Source organism: Besnoitia besnoiti, chromosome VII, assembly GCF_002563875.1.
Source record: "Besnoitia besnoiti strain Bb-Ger1 chromosome VII, whole genome shotgun sequence".
NCBI classification, from domain to species: domain Eukaryota; phylum Apicomplexa; class Conoidasida; order Eucoccidiorida; family Sarcocystidae; genus Besnoitia; species Besnoitia besnoiti.
The window spans coordinates 1965098-1982004 of NC_042362.1; the positions used below are offsets into that span (position 1 = coordinate 1965098).

Sequence of the window (16907 nt, forward strand, 5' to 3'; positions counted from 1 at the left end):
GCCTTCTGTGCGTAACCGGCAGCGCGTTTTCTCCGCCGTACACCCCTCTGATGCGCGTGCGTTTCCCTTCTGAACAGACACGCCCCGCTCTCAGCTCCAAGGTTCGAACCCTGTTGAGCCGCGGCGGCGCTCGCCGGTAAGCCCCCTCTCGTTCACAACCCTCGACTTTTTTCACATTCCTTGCACTCTGGCGAGTTCCTTTCCGGCGGGAGCCTTTCGGGAGGAGTGGGCGCTGCACTGCATGCCCTTAACTGGGCCGACTGCACGCGCCTGAACCGGCCGCGCTCCCTCGTGGCAACTCTTCACCGGCATGCGTGTGAGGCCCTACGCGCAACAGTACGTCTGAGGAGTCGCGACAGAAAGACTCTCGCCGCTCTCCTGCCCGCTCGAGGCGGAAAGGACCGGTGAGATTCCCGCGTAGTGGCGTCGTTCTACCTGATCCTGCCGGCAGGAAGGTCTGACGAAGTCCCGCCACACAGGAATTATACGGGCAGTTCACGCAGCATTCCCTACGATCGGCAGCGCGGCGGCACACAGGGAAGATGTGGCTTCGCGCCAATGTTGAATGGCGTGCGGTGTGCTCCTGTTGAAGAAGCCGTCCCAACGGCATGACTCGTCGCGAGTCCGCGCCTCTCCAAGCGCCTCAGCGCGTACCGGGCGCGACGGAGAAGATCCGCCAACTTCTCGGTCGGCATCGCGGAGTGTTTCACGCAGGCCACAGGTACTTATTCCCGCAAACCATAAACCCTGATCTCGCTCTCGAGAAGCCCTCGAGAGGTGTGGTCTCCCGCCTCCTTGCATACGCGGCCACGAAAAGGAGCCTGCGCGAGGCGCGTAATGTGGTGGATTCTGCGCGTGCGGCGGTGCGAATTGGAGCATCTCCGAGCGCCGCTGCGCTTCTGAGGCGGAGACGGGTCAGCGTCACGGAGATCCGTTATCCTCAAAACACCTGACGCACCCCTTCCTCGCTTGTGGAAGTTTGACGTGCCTTCTCTTCAAGGCGGTTGTCCTTTGTAACTCTAGCGGTTTTTCGGGGGCTCAGTCCTCTCAGGCGTTTGATGTTGGCGCCGCGCTGCGTCGGTTTTTTCGCATTTTTTCTCTTCTACAGACGAGCCGCGCCAACAGCACCCAGCATGCGTCTCTCGCCTCCGCGTTGGCGGAAGCCGACTCGGAGCTCGAGGCGCTTCTCTCGCTCGGACTTCCTCAGCGTTGCTTCGCACCCTCGAACACGGTCCAGGAGACATCGCGCGAGGCCGCTGCGCCGCGACCGCCCGCAGCGACGGAGACTCACGCGCGCGGCGTGCTTCGTGCGGCGGCGGCGCCTGAGAACCCCGAAAAGGGGCGCTCGCCGGCGGGGGCCTCGCGGTCGCTGCTGGATGGCCTCAAAGCGGGCGACGAAGCACCGTGCTCGGACCGGCGTGCCGGTGACAAGGAGGAAGCGCGTAGCCTCCCTCACGGAGACAGCCAACGCCTCACAAGCCTCGCGGCAGTGCCGCCTCCCAGGCGTCGGTTAGAAGAAGGCGAAGTCTTTGTGCAGGCGCGACGCGCATCCGCCTTCCCGCGTCTCTCGCGCACGTCGACCTTGTCCGCTTCGCTCCGGCACGCCTCAGAGGCGGGCGACGCTTTTCGCGATCGTTTCGTGCCGGCTCATGACTCCGTGCGTCGTCTGATTGGGGAGCCTGACCGCCCAGAATCTCTGGATCCGCCTCTCAGTGCCGCTCGACCGCGAGAGACTAACGATCGAAGAGGCGCCTTCAACCGGCAAGACTCAAGGCCGAGCAGCGACCTCGAATGCGGAAAGGCGACAGTCGCTGCAGCGGCAGCCGCTGAGGCCGCCAGAGGCGCAGCCGCCGCAGAGGCCGCGGCCGCAGCAGCCGCCGACGCCGCGGCAGCTGCGGAGGAACGGGAGACGTCGAAGGACTTGCAAATTGAACAGCTGAGGTCCGACAGAGAAGCGAAACAAGCCGGGAAGCGAGGGCGGGTGCACGCCGACACGTAATCGACAGCGTCTGCGAGTGCGTAGTTCCCTGCATACATACTCAGACGCCACACCCCAAAGCAGCAGCGTGGCAGTGACTGGAGACGAGGACTGCAGGAGGGCGTGGTCAGCTTGCGTCTTGTCGTAATATTGAGGCGGCGGTGTGGGCGCCAAAGTGTGTCGACACGAGGGTTTATCTACAAGCACGGATACAGATGCCCTTCATATTTGTGTCTTTCTGGCGCGTAGGGCGTATACAGTCAGGGGGAGGGCGGGCTGTAGAAGCACCAGCTTCTCATCTGTGTCTGCGCCTCTCCTCGACCCTCCACGGGCTTATGTACATGCCGCGCCAAGGCGCCTACTCCGCATTCACTTGCTTCCAGAGCGGAGAACCGGAGACTGCACATCGAAGCTCAACTTCTGCAACAACGCCTCCACTCTGAACTGCGCGCGTGCGAAGCCGCGAGAAAGCGCGTATTGGGCGCGGAGCGGGCGCAGTGGGAAGCGGAAAAAAACCGCCTCGAAATCCAGAATCGTCGTCTGCATGACGAAGTCACTCGGTGAGACCCGAAGGACGTTCACATATAGGCGGTTGATGTACACGTTTGTGGGGCTTCGAGTGCAGGCACACGCTGCGTAACACACAGCCGTGCGACGAGGGTCAAGGCTGAAGGCAGCAAAACTGTAGTTCTACAGTTTATTCGCGTCTATCGGTCTCCGCCCCTTTGCCGGCTTTCCAATTTCCCCCCGTGGGTTCACCGTCCTCATTCTAGCTCTCCCCCGATCTCCTCTTCGTGCGCTCGCCTTGCCTTTGTTGTGTGTGTGGGCGGCGTGCCTTCGCTTCGTTGCCGGGTTTGTGCTCGCACTCGTGAGGCGTTTGCTGAGAAGTCGAGTTTGGACTCTTGGCTTCCCAGCCGCTGCAGCTGTTCAGTGAGAGTCGCGTGCGCGCACCCAGGCTGGAGCGCCACCAGGAAGAAGAAAGCCGGAGGGTCGCTGCCGTCCTGCAAGCTCTGGACGAAGAACGGGAGCAGGAGAGGAAGCAGTCCGAACAGCGGCTGTCCGCTGTGCTGACCGAGGAAGAAGGAAAGCGGAAGGCAGCAGTGGAGGCAGCGGTGCGCGACGCCGACAAAAAGCGGATCGCGGAGGTGAAGGAGCTCGAGAAAAAGAGACGGGCGGAGGTAGAAGCCTTGAAGGCGACGCAGCAGGAAGAACTTGCGAAACAGAAGCAACAGGTGAGCGAGCGCGAACACTCCACTGCGTAGGGCCGCAGACCTTTCGAGCTGCGTAGAACGCCGGGAGAGGCGAGGCCGCGAAACGCGGCGAAGCGGCGAATGCGAAGCAACCGCAGGCAGGGAGGCAGACAGAAGCGCTGAAGAGAGGTGCAGGGTGACGCGAACGAGACAACGAGGCAACGGTTTCGTCATATCTGAAGCCCAATGAAGGCAGGGCGTGCACGGGGGCGTTATCGGCTGGAGGCAAAGTGTCATGAGTCGACGGAAGAAGGAGGGACGAGAAGCTTCAAACTTCAGTGACCTTCTTCCCTTCTTTCCCGATGAACGGAGAGACCGATGAGGCGCATGCATACCAAACAGATTGGGGACTGAAACACGGAATGAAGGACCCGACGAGCAAGATGGAAGATATGACTCACAGCAGAAGGAAATACGGCGTAGCAGAACAAAAAGAAAAAAGGAGACGACACTGCATCACCCATCATCTCGATCGCGTCTCAACACAGACACCTCTGAAAACGACCAAGAGGGGGAGTTTTTTTTTCAAAAGTCTCGCATCCACCTGTGGGTTTCAGGATGGTTTTTGCGCGATGTGACTTGGTTCCTCTCTTTAGGTTGCCACGCAGGACGACATTTGCTCTCTTCTTCGTCACGTCGAGTCTTCCGCGGAGACGATCAAGCTGATGACGGAGCGCCTGGGACGAGACTCCACGCACGACCCGTCGCAGCTAACTTCTCAGGTATTCGCGTCCGCTTTGTTAGTCGCCTTCTTGATGCGAGTCTGTACGGAATACTCGGGGGACACGTTTCAACGTTAACCTACTGAATACCATGATCCCAAGTACGCAGTGAGATAATTAGATACAAGAAACTCAGCAAGCATCAACAAGCATCAACAGATGGGTATTAACGGCATCAAGCTTGTAGTTAGACAACTATAACGGGAGTTATACATATCTTGAGACATGTGAGTGACGATACACAAGAAAGCGAAAGCACTTAGAGCGATTCTTGGTTAACCAGATTGATCTAGAGGTTCGAAACTCGGCCTACTCTCCAGGAGAGAGGATTCCTAATGCACGACTCGACACTCGTCTCCTGCACATCGTTACCCAACTGATGCCGCTCAGGCGAGAATCACGCTCTGCATCCGTGTACCACTCTCTCGTCGCCGTCGCCAACCGTCGCCAAATTGAACGCAGGTCTTGATGAGTAACGGAGTCTCTGTGTCTTGAAAAAGGGCAGAAAACTTACACGAAGCCACATGCATCTCTTCCTCCCCCTCTGGACACGCACGCACATGCTTTGCGCGCACGTCTTCTGGGGTTGTCTAGCCTCGAGTCTGGGGGCCTCGGTTACGCGATTCGTTTCGCTCCGCGAGCAGATAGCGGAGCGTGAGGCCACTTTGAAGACGATGCAGGAGGAGTTGAAGAGGCAGCAGAAACAGACCGCCGACCAGCACGGCGCCCTCGTCGCTCTCTTGGGCGACTTCCAGAGACAGCAGAGAGCTAGCGAAGAACGGCGCCGGCGCGAGCGAGACAGGTGAGTCGCGGACGCGTGTAGACCTCGAAGGCGATGGCGAACCAATAACAAGAATTGTTCAAAAAGAGGCCGGCATATATGCCGTGACCTGCTGCGGTAGTCAGGCTCGACACGCCTGATCCATGCTCGACTTTATGCGCGCCTTCAGAGTCCCCGATCGATCGTGCGCTTTCACACAGATTTTGGAATATATATTCAGTGCCGTATGGGCACATTACGCCCGAGACGTCGGTGCAGGCTTAGAGGTTTCCTTTAGGACTTTGGGACTGTCACACACAGCTGCGGGTTGACGCATCATCGTGAGACGAATGAAACCACGAACTCCACAAGCGAGCGGTTTACGGGTGCCGCAAACGCCTCGGAGTCGCTGCGCCGTTCCTCTGTTTTCTTCGATTTCTGTCGGTCTCAGCTGCTGCGCTTTCTCTCTTGTACTCCCGCAACGAGTTCACTGGTTTTCTGTTTTTAGACTCGACGCGGAGCGCGAAGCGTTGCGGCAGCTGCAGCAGACACTCAGCACCGCCGAAGAGGATCAGCGGAAATCGCTGGAGGAGCTCAAGGCGACGATTGCGGATGAAAAGCGCGAGTTGGTGTCGAGGCTTCACGCGAAAGAGTTCGAGTTGAAGGAAGTGAGATACTTGCTGTCCGTGCGTGACTGTGCGTCTGGTGTCTTGTATAACTCCCGGGCTCTCGGTGCCTCCCTGTTTCCTCCTTCGTGCTCCAAGGCTCCTGCAGGGTATAGGGTACGCTTTCTGCGCGTTGAGCCCTTTCCGCGTCTCCACTAGCATCATCTTCCTGCAGGTGCTACGTGAAAGTCGCTTGCTTCTCTTCAATATATACATATATATATATATATATATATATATATATATATATATATATATATGCGTGCGTCTATCCTTTGAGCAGGCGCACGTCTCCTGTTGCCTTCATTTTTTCGAGGAATTATGTTGTCCTCCGTGACTTGGTGGAGCCAGCCTTCTGAAGCAAGTGACAAGGCGCGAAACCCATAGCGCCTCAGGGAACCTCAGTTCTGCTTCGCGTGTCGTCGCTCACTGCCGGAGGAGTCGTTGGCGGGGGCCTTACTCCGCTTGACGAGCCGGAAGCAACGACAGGCAGCTCTGCCTCGGTTTTCACATCTTCGCAGAACGCATCGCCGGCGGATCGACCGAGCTTCCAGTGTAGTCTAGACATGCTGGAGTCTTCGGATTTCTCTTCTGTGAATTCCTCAGAGGGAGCAGAGACTGGAGATCGCCCAGCGCCGCGTCGAGAACGAGAGACGGGCCGTCGACGCCGCGGCGAGGGGAGTAGAAGAGACGCGCGCGAGGGCAGCGGCCAGACTGCGAGAAGTCGAAGGCGAGGTGTTTGAAGAGCGGTACGCACTGTCGTCCGTCGCGCCTCGTTTCGCCCCGTTAGAGCCGAGCCAATCGTCTGCGTCCCAACTGCATGGAATATAGACTGCGTGCAGCCAAGAGGTACCCATATACATATATATACATATACATGCGTATACACACGGGTATGCAAGCAGGGAGGGACGACACAGCATGCACTGCTGCTGGCCGCCGGGTGCGCGGTGTTGTGCATACACAGATACATACAATATACATATATATACAACATATATATATATATATAAATACGGGACTGCCAGTTGATTCGCCTATGAACAGCCGCCACGATGTGTAGCTACGCTGACTTGGACATGTTCACTCCTTGCGCTCGTTCGTCCGCCTCCCAACCAGCCGGCGCGCACTGCGCGAGTTCGACGCGCTCGAGGAGGAGAAGCTTGAGCTGCGAAGGAGTCAGCAGCAGCTCGCTCTGCTCCAGGCAGATGTGCAGCGGAGACAACGCGAAATGGACGAGGAGGGCCGGAAGACGCAGGCGCTTCTCCGCGAAGTCGAAGATAGAGAGGCGGAGATCTCGAAACGCCATGCGGAGGCGACCGAGGCACGGGCTCAGGCAGAACTCCGCGCGCGAGAGGCCGAGCAGGTAAGGAGCGCGCTGCCTGGTTTCTCTGAGAGTCTTCATGCGCAGCTGTGCGCCGCGAGTCTACCGCTGCACGTCCACAGATGAGCGCGCGAATCAGGAGTAGCCAACCGCGTCCTCAGCCGCGCCTGAACCCTGCTGTTCAATTCATATCTGCCGCGTCCCCTTCCGTGCTTGCTTCGGCGTTCCCCCAGGAGAAGCGCAGTTGCGAAGAGAAGCTTCAGCAGCTTCAGGCCCTATCGAGGTCGCTTCAGAAGGAGCAGCTCGATCTGCTTCGCCTCGAATCGCGGCTGCTCGCGCCTGCGGCGCCAGCTGCCGTGCCGCCGGTCCCACTGCCTCCGTCCTATCCGGCCTGCCCTGGTAGAGTGACTAGCGCCGACCCGCTCGCCCTCCACCATTCGCGCTCTGTCAACTTGACGCTGTGCGCTAAAACCGCGGCAGCTCGTCCCCCTCTCCGCTCGCAGTCTGCTTCCTTCTCGTCAGCCTCTCTCTCGCCCCGATGCGCCGCCCAGCCTTCGTTTCCTCTGTCGGCTTTGTTTCCTGAGTCGGGCGCTCACAGCGCCTCTGCGGGGGTCGGCACGGCCTCGTTGGAGCCCGACATACTGCGTAGTTCAGGCGACATCGCGGGACTTCGCGCTGTGGGTCGCCCGCCCGTTGCCTTCGCCAACGCTCAGGAGCCTCCATCGCTGGCTCTGTATCGCCGCGCCGCGCCGGCCTCCCCGGACGAGTCAACGATTCTCCCGCCAGTCATCCTGCAGGCGTTTCTGCGCACGCGGTCGAGCGTGAGTGCTCGCAGCTCTGCTGTTTCCACCGCCCAGGCCCCAACGAGCCAGGGCGGCTCGCTCGCTCCCAGTGCGGCGGACTCAGGGTTTCCGTCTTCCTGTCCTTCGCGCGTCTCGTCTGTGGCGCCCTTCTTCGCGCTTAGCCCCTCAAACAGCGCGCTGCGCCTAAGCTTCCATCCCCGAGCGCAGCACGCGGCTCGCGGCGCCGATGAGCCCGAGCGCGGGCGCGCCGCGCCAAGCGCTCGGGCGCGAAGGCGTTCATTCTGTTTAGGGGACGAAGGGCACCGAGGCCTCGCTGACCAGCATGCGGCGGGAGTCGGTAGGCGCCTGTCGTCGTCGCCTGGTGCGCGCGAGAGGGAGGGAAGAGCTGCGCAGCCCGCGGCGAGTTCTGAGAGGAGCTTGCTCTCCAGGCTTGAGTGCGCAACCGCCAGACTGAAGCAACCGAGGCTGGCGACGCCGTGCGCCTCGGGACGAATAAACGACAGTGAGCCGGAAGGCGAGACAAACGGTCGGTGGCAACGAGGAGGCTGGGAACGCCCCGAAGGCGCTTTCGGGCTCTGGCGCGCAGTGGAGGAAGAAGCCGCGCGAGAAGACTATGCGGCAGACGGGCGCGCAGAGGGAGAGATGGCAGTAGGGGGCCTCAGTGCAGGTAGAGCGGACAGTGGAGACATAGAAGAAGAAAACCAGTTCCGCAGAAGCAGAGACGCAGAGAGCGAGCACGAAGGCGGAATTGAAAGTAGGGCTCAGAGAGGCGTGTCCGCCGCGCGCGCGAGGGAGGAGCGACAAGCCATGCGAATCCTTGAGTGCAACGACCAGACGCAAGGAGGTGAGCGCGGAAAACCGGGCAGATATCTCGTGTCCATTTAGGCGCTTGGAGCATTCTCGTCTGCCTCTAGCCCCGTGTCTGTCTCTGAAACCACATGCGGCGCCACAGGATTGTTTTGCTTTGCTGAGCAGTGCAAGTTCTTCTACGCCCTTTCTTGGAGAAGTGCTACATTTCGCCTTCCTGTGTTTCCGCGCTGCAGGGTTGTTCGACTCCCGCGAGTTCGGGGAGCTCGCGGACGCCTCTCAGGCCCTCGCCGCGCGCCAGCAAGTACTCAGTGCGCGCGTCGAAAGTCGACGCGGCTACATGAGGTGTCTGGAAGAGATTTTTGAGCAGCAGTGGTAGGTGCGAGCGCGTGGGGACTGCCAGCGTTACTGCCTGGCGATCATCCTGAAAAACGCTGACGGTGTGCTAAGCCAAGAATGGCATTGCAGGCGAAGGGAACTCCGCGAGGCAGCGTAGGAGGAGAAAATAATTTACGATCGAAATGTGAAGCAGTAAAGAAGTTTGCGGTTCCACACACTTTTAGGCCACACACCACCCGCTACTCGTCAGACGAGCGGGCGCGCCAGGAGAAAAGAGACAACACATGTAGAATCAGCTTGACAAATCGCTTCTGTCAATTGTCTCTTCTCGTTCCAGGCACCGCTATGTCGTTCTCTGACCCTGAGCTGTGCCTTAGCCGTCTTTCTCGAGCCTTGGTGTCTGTCGTTTCGTCCGCCAGTCCTTTCCATTGCCCGACTTAGTGCCTATTTGGCGTCTCCGCTGTCGGGTTTGGGGTTCACTTTCCGCTGCGCCAAAGCGGCTCCAGTCTGCATTCGCAGCTTCCGCGCCTGTTCTGCGGTTTCGTGTGCTGACTGTTTTCTCCTTCCCGCTCGCATTATCGGTCAGGGAGCCTGCGGCTCCGACCAGCGGGTGTCTTGGAGGCTTTAGCGGAGGTCCTTCCTCTGCCGCGCTGCCTGTCGCCGCTGATACAGGTTCGACAAAGCATCAACCCTACATTTTTCGCTTCTGCCTAGAGACATGCATATGAACAGCTCGATAGACCCTCGCACATATCAGCGAATGACTCAGAGCGGCTCAAAACGTGTGCTCCGCAGGCTCACAGATCTCGAGGATGGGATGCAGCGAAGTAGGTGCACCCGCGGTGTCCACACAGAAACCGGCTGTTCCATATATGGACTTCTTTTTTCTTGCTTTGCAAGCGCAGAGTTCTCAGTACAAGCTAGAACGCAGTTTGTTCGGCATGTCTTTGATGCTTTCTTCATGAGTCTCGGCAGGCGCGCCGGAGCCGCATGAAGGGACGGGAAAATCGCCGTTGTCCTCTGGGTCGTCCTCGCTCAAAAGCCTGTCAGCCGCTCCACTCTCTTGACGCGTTCTACGCTTTTGGTCAACACACTGCAAATCAGTTTTTTTCCTATCCCCTCAATCTGCGAATACTGCTTCGGTTATCGCTTCTGGTGTTTCCTTCGGCGGCTAACCAACACAGTGGAGCCCTTATGGCTTTGTCCATTCTCTCTTGCTTCTGTGCGCTTGCCACCGCGAGGAAAGTTGCTGGTGAGTGGTACATTTCCGAAGCGACAGCGCCCACTCTGTCACATCAGCATATACCGATCGGCTTTTGAACTGCTTTCTCAACTCTTCGTGGAGACTAAGATCGAACCCTGTCCCACACGTGTAGAGCACTGATTTTCCAACGACGCAGAAAGGCTTCTAAATAGTGGGAGCCCCTTGAGATTTGTTGATGAATTTATTTACAAGTCGAACCAGGGTCTCCGAGGTACTCAGCCCGCTTCTCACAAATTGAATATAATAGCATTCGTTTGAAGACACGAAAACTTCAAGAGACGAGCACGAATTTGCGTGACAGAAAATACACGACTCCACAGTGGCCGCAGAAAACGATGCAGTGAAAACTCAACAATACGCACCGCAGAAAGGGAACATTAAAAAGAAAGCCAAACCAATGAAAAAAAATACCGAGACCTCCAGTATCTTCGATTTGACAGTATACCCTGGCTCAGGTCGTACGCACGATGAGAGCCAGAGTGAACGCCCTCAAGGACAGGGGCGCCAAAAGAAGAGCGGCGGAAGATATTTGAATTGATTTTCCAGAATTGAGCCGCTTGCAATTGGTTCACCTCTGTTGCTAAATCCGTGTTGCCTCGCGGCTCGCCCACTCGTCGCCCTTCTCCTCCAGCTTTGCATTTTCTGCCTCCCTCATTAGTTAGTCGAGTTGATAGTCGCAATACCGGCGGGGCCCTTCAGAAGCCTGCAGACGCGGTGAAACGCAAAGTCACATATGTCCGCGTGAACTGGAACAGAGAAGCAAAAGCAGAACTCGTCAACCACGACTGAGGGAAAGCGAGCAGTGAAGAGAAATGGAGGGAAGCGAGGCGAGGAAGTAACACTGCCACACCCACAGAAAATTGGGACACACCGCCTCGAGAGCCGCATCTCAATCTCCCAAGCGACTGCAGGACGCGGGAGACAAGACGGCAGACACGGCACCCGATAGACTGGAACGAGTAGAAATATATGTATCTACGATTCGATATCTAACCCTTTTTCTGCTGGCAACTGGTTGCGAACAGTCGCTGAACGGGTCCGCGGTTCTGTGTCTAACCGAAGTCCCCCTCCTCAGCAGTGTACTGCACAAGACGTTGCTTCTATCTGCACCGCTGTGCCGATTTTCCTTCTTTCGCTGGTGCCCTCCCACGTCGCTCTCTTTCGCTTCGCAAACGTCTCTTCCCTCACCTCTTTGAGAGCTGTGCGTAATCGAATTTCTTTTGGCTGTCAAGGCCAGCGAGAAGCACAAACTCATCGAACTCCGCAGCCGTCAGCGGCTCGCCGCGCTGCATCACAATCGCCTGCAGCTGCTGCATGGAGAGTTTCCCAGAGTTGGAGGGGTCGAAGAGCTGAAAAGCTTGAAGCAGAGTCTTTTCAGACTCCGCGGGGATGTAGTTCTCGGCGAACACTTTGGTGAAAACGGGAAAACTCACGGTGTCTGGAAACAGAGAAAAGCGGTGGCACCCAACCCCAGTTTGCGTCAAAAGAAAAGGAGTACGGGAGCGGGGACAGAGACTGCCTCAGAGTGGATCCTAGCACTCGCGAGCTCAGCTGCGCAACGTTACTCTCCTAGTCCTTGAAATGCATCCATCAGAACAATATACTTCAACAGTGAGGCACACAGAGACACCGGCCTGGCTGTTCGCCTCCGAAGCATGCATGGAAGCCTTCCACACCTCTGTAAGACACCGGATGCAGGGCCATTTACGAAACGCGGCGAGGCGAGGAGACGAACTAACAACTGAGAGAGTCCAGCACCCCGATAAAACGAGAAAAGCAACACGTGATGCGCGCGGAACTGGGGCAGTGCAAAACGCCGAGCGACGACATGTTTTGAAAATCGATTTAAACTCAAAGTAGCAGGACGAGACGTACTCTGAGGACCACTCGAGGGCGGCGGAGGCGCAGCTTTCCTGGGGAGACCCAATGTGTTCTCTGGTCCCTCCTTTTTCATCGCCGCGGCCGCCCTCGCAAATTCAGCCTTGGCTTCTTCGTCGGCTTTCTGCTGCTCTTCGAGCGCAACTGCAGAAAAAAAGCACGTTAAAGCCAGCACGCTCGACCAGGCAGACGCAGACCACGAACAACGGCACTACGCCGGAACGCGAAAATGGATAGACATACCAGCACCACAGTCGTGAGAAAAACGAACGCCCAAAACGGACAGAGCTCTCCTGCGACAGCTCAACTTGGTCTGCACCTAACATCGCTAGAAAACCACCAGCATCGCCGTGGATGTCCGCCTGCATAGGCGAAGACATGATTGACACATCATTACTCAATTGCTAATAAACCCTAAATGGATGATATGCATATGGATGCGCATGTTGGCGAACTCTGGGGATCCCTGTAACGCCCAAATATATGCGCCTGAACGATATCCAGCTGCGTCTTCGTGCGGTTGCAGGCGTCCTGTGATCCCCCGCCCCCCCCCCCCCCTCCCCCCGACTCCCCTCGCAGCCCACATGCTTGAGCTGCAACATGAACGTTGTGTAGCGTCCTTCTGACTATACTCCATGGCGCAGACGCCCACTGCGAGGCCGTCAGGTGGACATTTCATGCGTGAGGTCAACGTCTGGCACGACAGAGTCAACTTCCTCACTTCTCCATGTTCGCTCAATCTCCACATCCGAGACTGTTTGGCCGAGAGCTCGTACGAGTGTCGCGTACTGCGGAGACCGCAGGAGACAGAACAAACCATGCCACGGAGACTCCCAGATCGGCGTCGTAGAGGCAGCAACTGCGCCTTAGCACCTCGCAAGCGCGTACACGAATGTGTTACATGGGAGGCCACCATATTTGCGCGGAGAGGCGTCACGCGCGGCAGCACTGTTCCCCTGGGCGACTAGACGGTTTGAGAAGCAACTTGAATCGAGCAAGACAAAAACACAGAGAAACTCCGCGTCTCACGATTCGGACAGAACGAGCCAGTAATCCACGCACCTGAATCTGGTCAATGTAGCCATCTCTGTCCTCATCAAGCAGGCGGAAGTCTTCGCTGCAAGCCAAAGAGCGGGGCATACCGGAAGGCGATGACCAGAAGAAAAGGGGGAAATCCACGAAAACAAGCAGGAAGGACTACAGAAGGCAAGCGGCTCTTGAACGATGGGAAACTTAGAGGAGAAAGAGGGTGCATACACGAGTGAAAATTGCGCATTCTCCGTGAAATGCTAAACGACAAACCGGAGGAAAGGGAACACAGAAGCTGCGTGTTTGCAGGGCACAAGGAAGAGAACGACCAGAAAAGGCAAGCCTGACAGGAAAGGGGAGGCGACGCTTTGTCGAAACTCAGGGTTGCTGCACGGCTCGAGCCTTGGGAGCATGAGGAAAAAAGCACTCAGAAGCTCGGACTGCAAGAGAAAGATGCTGGTTCTTACTAGATCAGACGAAGGTGTTGCTCCTGGAGCTTGATTGGGCGAACGAGGTTACTCATTGTGACTCCAAAAAACCGTTGCACGTTCTCAAAATGTTGCAGGTTCCCCCGTCCTGCGGATACTAGAGGGTGTCCGCCTATAAACACAGGGCATGACAAGGCATCAATCGTCCTGTGTCGATGAGGCAGGGCTGCAACAGAAGGAGGTCGCGATATCGATAAGGAAGTCCGGAAAAACCAAGATGAACTCGGGAAAAGAAAAGTCGTGGGAGGGAGGGTAGGAGGCGCACACAGCAGAACGGGGTTTTCGGGCTTCGGCACTCAAGTCTTCGAGGCAGCGGTTCAAGCCAAAAGTGTCACGCTGGAAGGCTTCAGCAGATGAATCCGTTCGATGAATAAATTGAAGGGGTTGTTAATAAAGTCAAAGGGGAGACGCACGGCCACCGGAGTCGCCTACGGGTGGCAACCGAACTGACAGTGGCGCTGCCGCCTGCGCGTTCTTCGCTTAGTGAGTGCGATCCTCCGAAACTGCACCCAGCATCGCAGCTCGTCAGTGAGTTCTCAGACGTCTTCAAGAGTGGCGAAGCATTGAAAGGACGATGAGCTAGAGTGGACAGATAGCTGTCTGTACTATCCGGAGAGACTGGGCAGGGCCAGACGAGGGTGAATGCCACGGAAGCAAGTGAAAATGCCATAGTTCGGCAAAACTGACGGAGCACGCTTTACCGGTGACTCGTACCCTATGAAATTTTCTTTGAAAAACCCACCGCGATCAAGTTGATTAGCTCTCGGTGGGGGTACAGGGCGCGTGAGGTGCCGGTGTCTTGCGCGCCGGGATGCGGAAGGGAAAAGGGAGAAACCGGAGTGGAGTTCGAGAAAACGGCCAGAAAGGCGCCAGACAAAAGAGCACATGCACGAGTGTCTCACAAATACAGCTGTGCAACAAGAGAGCTTAAATTCTGGGCACCAGACAACTCCGACGTCCCCGGAGCTCTAAACAACGCCGGCAATGCCACACGCGAAACTACGAAGTGAGGACACAGATTTCCACTAGTCCATGAAGGTAGCGGACATTAAGCAGTTGGCCTTTGCTCAAGAGTTGTTCATGCATCGATCCGTCGAACGATTCTCTGGGAATCCGCCCTCTCAGTATCTCGCTTTGTTCCGGCAAGCGTGGTGCGCGCAGCTAGCCGCTGTTGTTGTATCAGGGAAAGAGGCGCATGCTTACATGCCGCCAAGACACTACTACATCGACGGGGTCGCAGCCTGCTTGTGCGATCCAGACATCCAAGAAGACAGTTTTCACGCAGAAGATCCATCAGTCTCGAGTAGTGGCGGAAAACTCCCGAAAACCTGCCGGTGTACCACGGCCGGTAACCGAAACACAAACCACACGCCACCAAGGATCCCGTCGCCAGGAATCGATTGTCTCGACAGAGCATTGAGACATTGAAAACCCCGTATCCTATTGCTTTAAGGAGGTCGTTAAGCGTCGGGAAATGTCACTGTACTACAACAGTTACTCCGGCCTGAGAGTGCCAGTGAGAGCCGCTCACCAAGCATGCTAAGGAGTGAAATGTAAGCTGACCACTCCCAGGCCGATTGGCAGATTGAACTTCATAGGTTAATAAGTAGTTAATTCGGTGGTTCATCAGGTGAGTGCAGCCTCTGTGACATTCAGAATTCATGCTTCAGAATCCTGTCAGAGCGGAACCGTACGGCATAATAATTTCACAAGGCATGCGACACGCAGCTCGAATTCCACCCGAGAAGCGGAGAGCCCTGAACGACGATACGCTCACCTGTGATGCCCTCATGCTTCGCTCACAATACACCAGATACGTATCACACCTCTTTCATCGATGTTCGTGACGAAGACTAGAGCGATTTGCAGCGGCACGGCCTCAGCGGCGCGCCAGCCTGTATCCCACCCCGGTCATTCGGTTCCCCTACGGAGTGACAGACTGTGACATAGTCTTGAAGAAGCAATGCCAGCAGGCTCCCGAAGGCGAAGCAGTCACCAAGCATCTGCCTACTCTCATCAGTTGCAGTTAGTGGTAAGAGTAGACAAGGCTGCATCGGATCCGTTATTAAGGGATGAGCCGGCCCCTGCCTGGCACCAGACAACGTTAGAGATTGGCGTGGAACTTTTTCCGTAAAAAATGGTGTCACATCACATTCGAGTATTCAGTGCTCCAAATTCACCGTTCGCGGCACCCCTGCGAATACATATTGAATTACCTCTGTTCGGTGCTGCCACATGCAGAAAGCCGTTTGCGCCGAAGCGGTTACGGGACCTTTATGGGATCGCACGCATGGTGGTGGCAGTCTTCGTCCTCTGTGACCTCCTCAAAGCTATCTAGGCCAGTTCATTTTCCCAGAGGGTTTTGCAAACGTTTATCCGCCTCCCAACTCGTTAGAACAATGTTATCACATGCCAGAACCAGCGCTCCCGTGCTCCGAGGCAGCCATTATGGCGTGGCCGCGGTGACAACACGGAATTGGTTTTTACGGTTTATCCTGCGGTTAGCTCCTCACTTGAAAAGTACACTCATAGTCAAAGCAAGAATGTGAAAGCAGTTAACACACTGTAGATGCAGATTGTTGAATCAGTTGCGCCGACTAGCGACAGCAGTCAGAGAGAGCTCGTCCGCGCGCGCTTGGTTCCGGCCCTGTATCGAAAGGTGACGTTCTCAAGACGAGGTATGTATACAACTCCAACTGTACAACTGTACGCTGTGTGCGGAAGGTGTCTTTAGCGCAGCTCTACTTTATGAGGCCTCATCTGTAGTAAAACCGTGAAAAGCGACTGCTAAGTGAACTCGCTTAGCAAACCCTTTACCGCCCCCCGCACACCTAACAGCTCATCCGGTGGCACTACGTCATTCCGAAGAGCACACGAGACGGAATCAGAATTCCGGGTTCACGACGTTTGCCCGTCACGTTACCTCGACAGTCTGAAAGCATTCCCCTCGACCCACATGAATGCAGGTTTCGCTCTTCCTTGACATCGCACACGTTTCTTTTTGACGTAGCCGCTCTCAAACTGACTCAGCCGATAATCCCGTGTGCGTTGTGCTGCCCTCCGAACCGAGGCAGAGCTTCCTCAGTTAACGAGCCAAAAATATGTGGGACAAACAAGGGAGCCGGTGAAGACGAGTGTTTTGTAGCCGGCCGCTCCCCACAAAGGCGTCAGTTTTGTCTGTGTTCCAGCACACTGAGTTGCAAGGTGCCACGTCTTGGTTTACTGTCCAACGAACGCGTTTATTGTGAGATGTATCGCATTCTCCTCGAGGTTGCCCAACCGTGGAGCGGCAACGTCAGTACCAGACCGATGGACCGCGCGCCATCGAGGGCATACGGTGCAGCGGCGGAGGATCGTTTGGAATCGAGCTGCTCAGTGCGAGCGGCGCATGACCGTCCGCCCCGCGAAACGAACGTGCGCGGGGGGCGTGTCCTCGCCAAAAACGCTCGAGCAAGCGAGGACGGGGTCGGCCAGAACGAAGTTCGTTTGGTTCTCTTTTTTAGGTAGCTCGATGCCACGCGGCCTCTCGGGTCATGCTGAATGCCGCGCTGTCGCATCTCGAGCGACACTAAGGAGCGGTCTCGATTTCAGAAATTTTCG

At 56.7% G+C, this 16907-nt stretch overlaps 2 protein-coding genes across 2 annotated transcripts; one reads left to right on the plus strand and one right to left on the minus strand.

Annotated features, from left to right (window-relative positions):
• Nucleotides 1-608: 608 nt before the first annotated feature.
• Nucleotides 609-8688, plus strand: BESB_078810 (uncharacterized protein; the record flags this gene model as incomplete). Its single annotated transcript, XM_029366243.1, has 11 exons — nucleotides 609-914; nucleotides 1109-1941; nucleotides 2362-2538; nucleotides 2934-3210; nucleotides 3825-3950; nucleotides 4595-4752; nucleotides 5219-5378; nucleotides 5982-6124; nucleotides 6495-6741; nucleotides 6933-8346; nucleotides 8546-8688. The coding sequence occupies 11 exons, from the start codon at nucleotides 609-611 to the stop codon at nucleotides 8686-8688; spliced, it is 3984 nt and encodes a 1327-aa protein (XP_029217674.1).
• A 1878-nt stretch (nucleotides 8689-10566) lies between these two features.
• Nucleotides 10567-13342, minus strand: BESB_078820 (putative myosin regulatory light chain; the record flags this gene model as incomplete). Its single annotated transcript, XM_029366244.1, has 6 exons — nucleotides 10567-10615; nucleotides 11101-11350; nucleotides 11788-11934; nucleotides 12512-12578; nucleotides 12853-12907; nucleotides 13287-13342. 6 exons carry the CDS (start codon nucleotides 13340-13342, stop codon nucleotides 10567-10569), a joined length of 624 nt encoding a protein of 207 aa, XP_029217675.1.
• Nucleotides 13343-16907: the final 3565 nt, after the last annotated feature.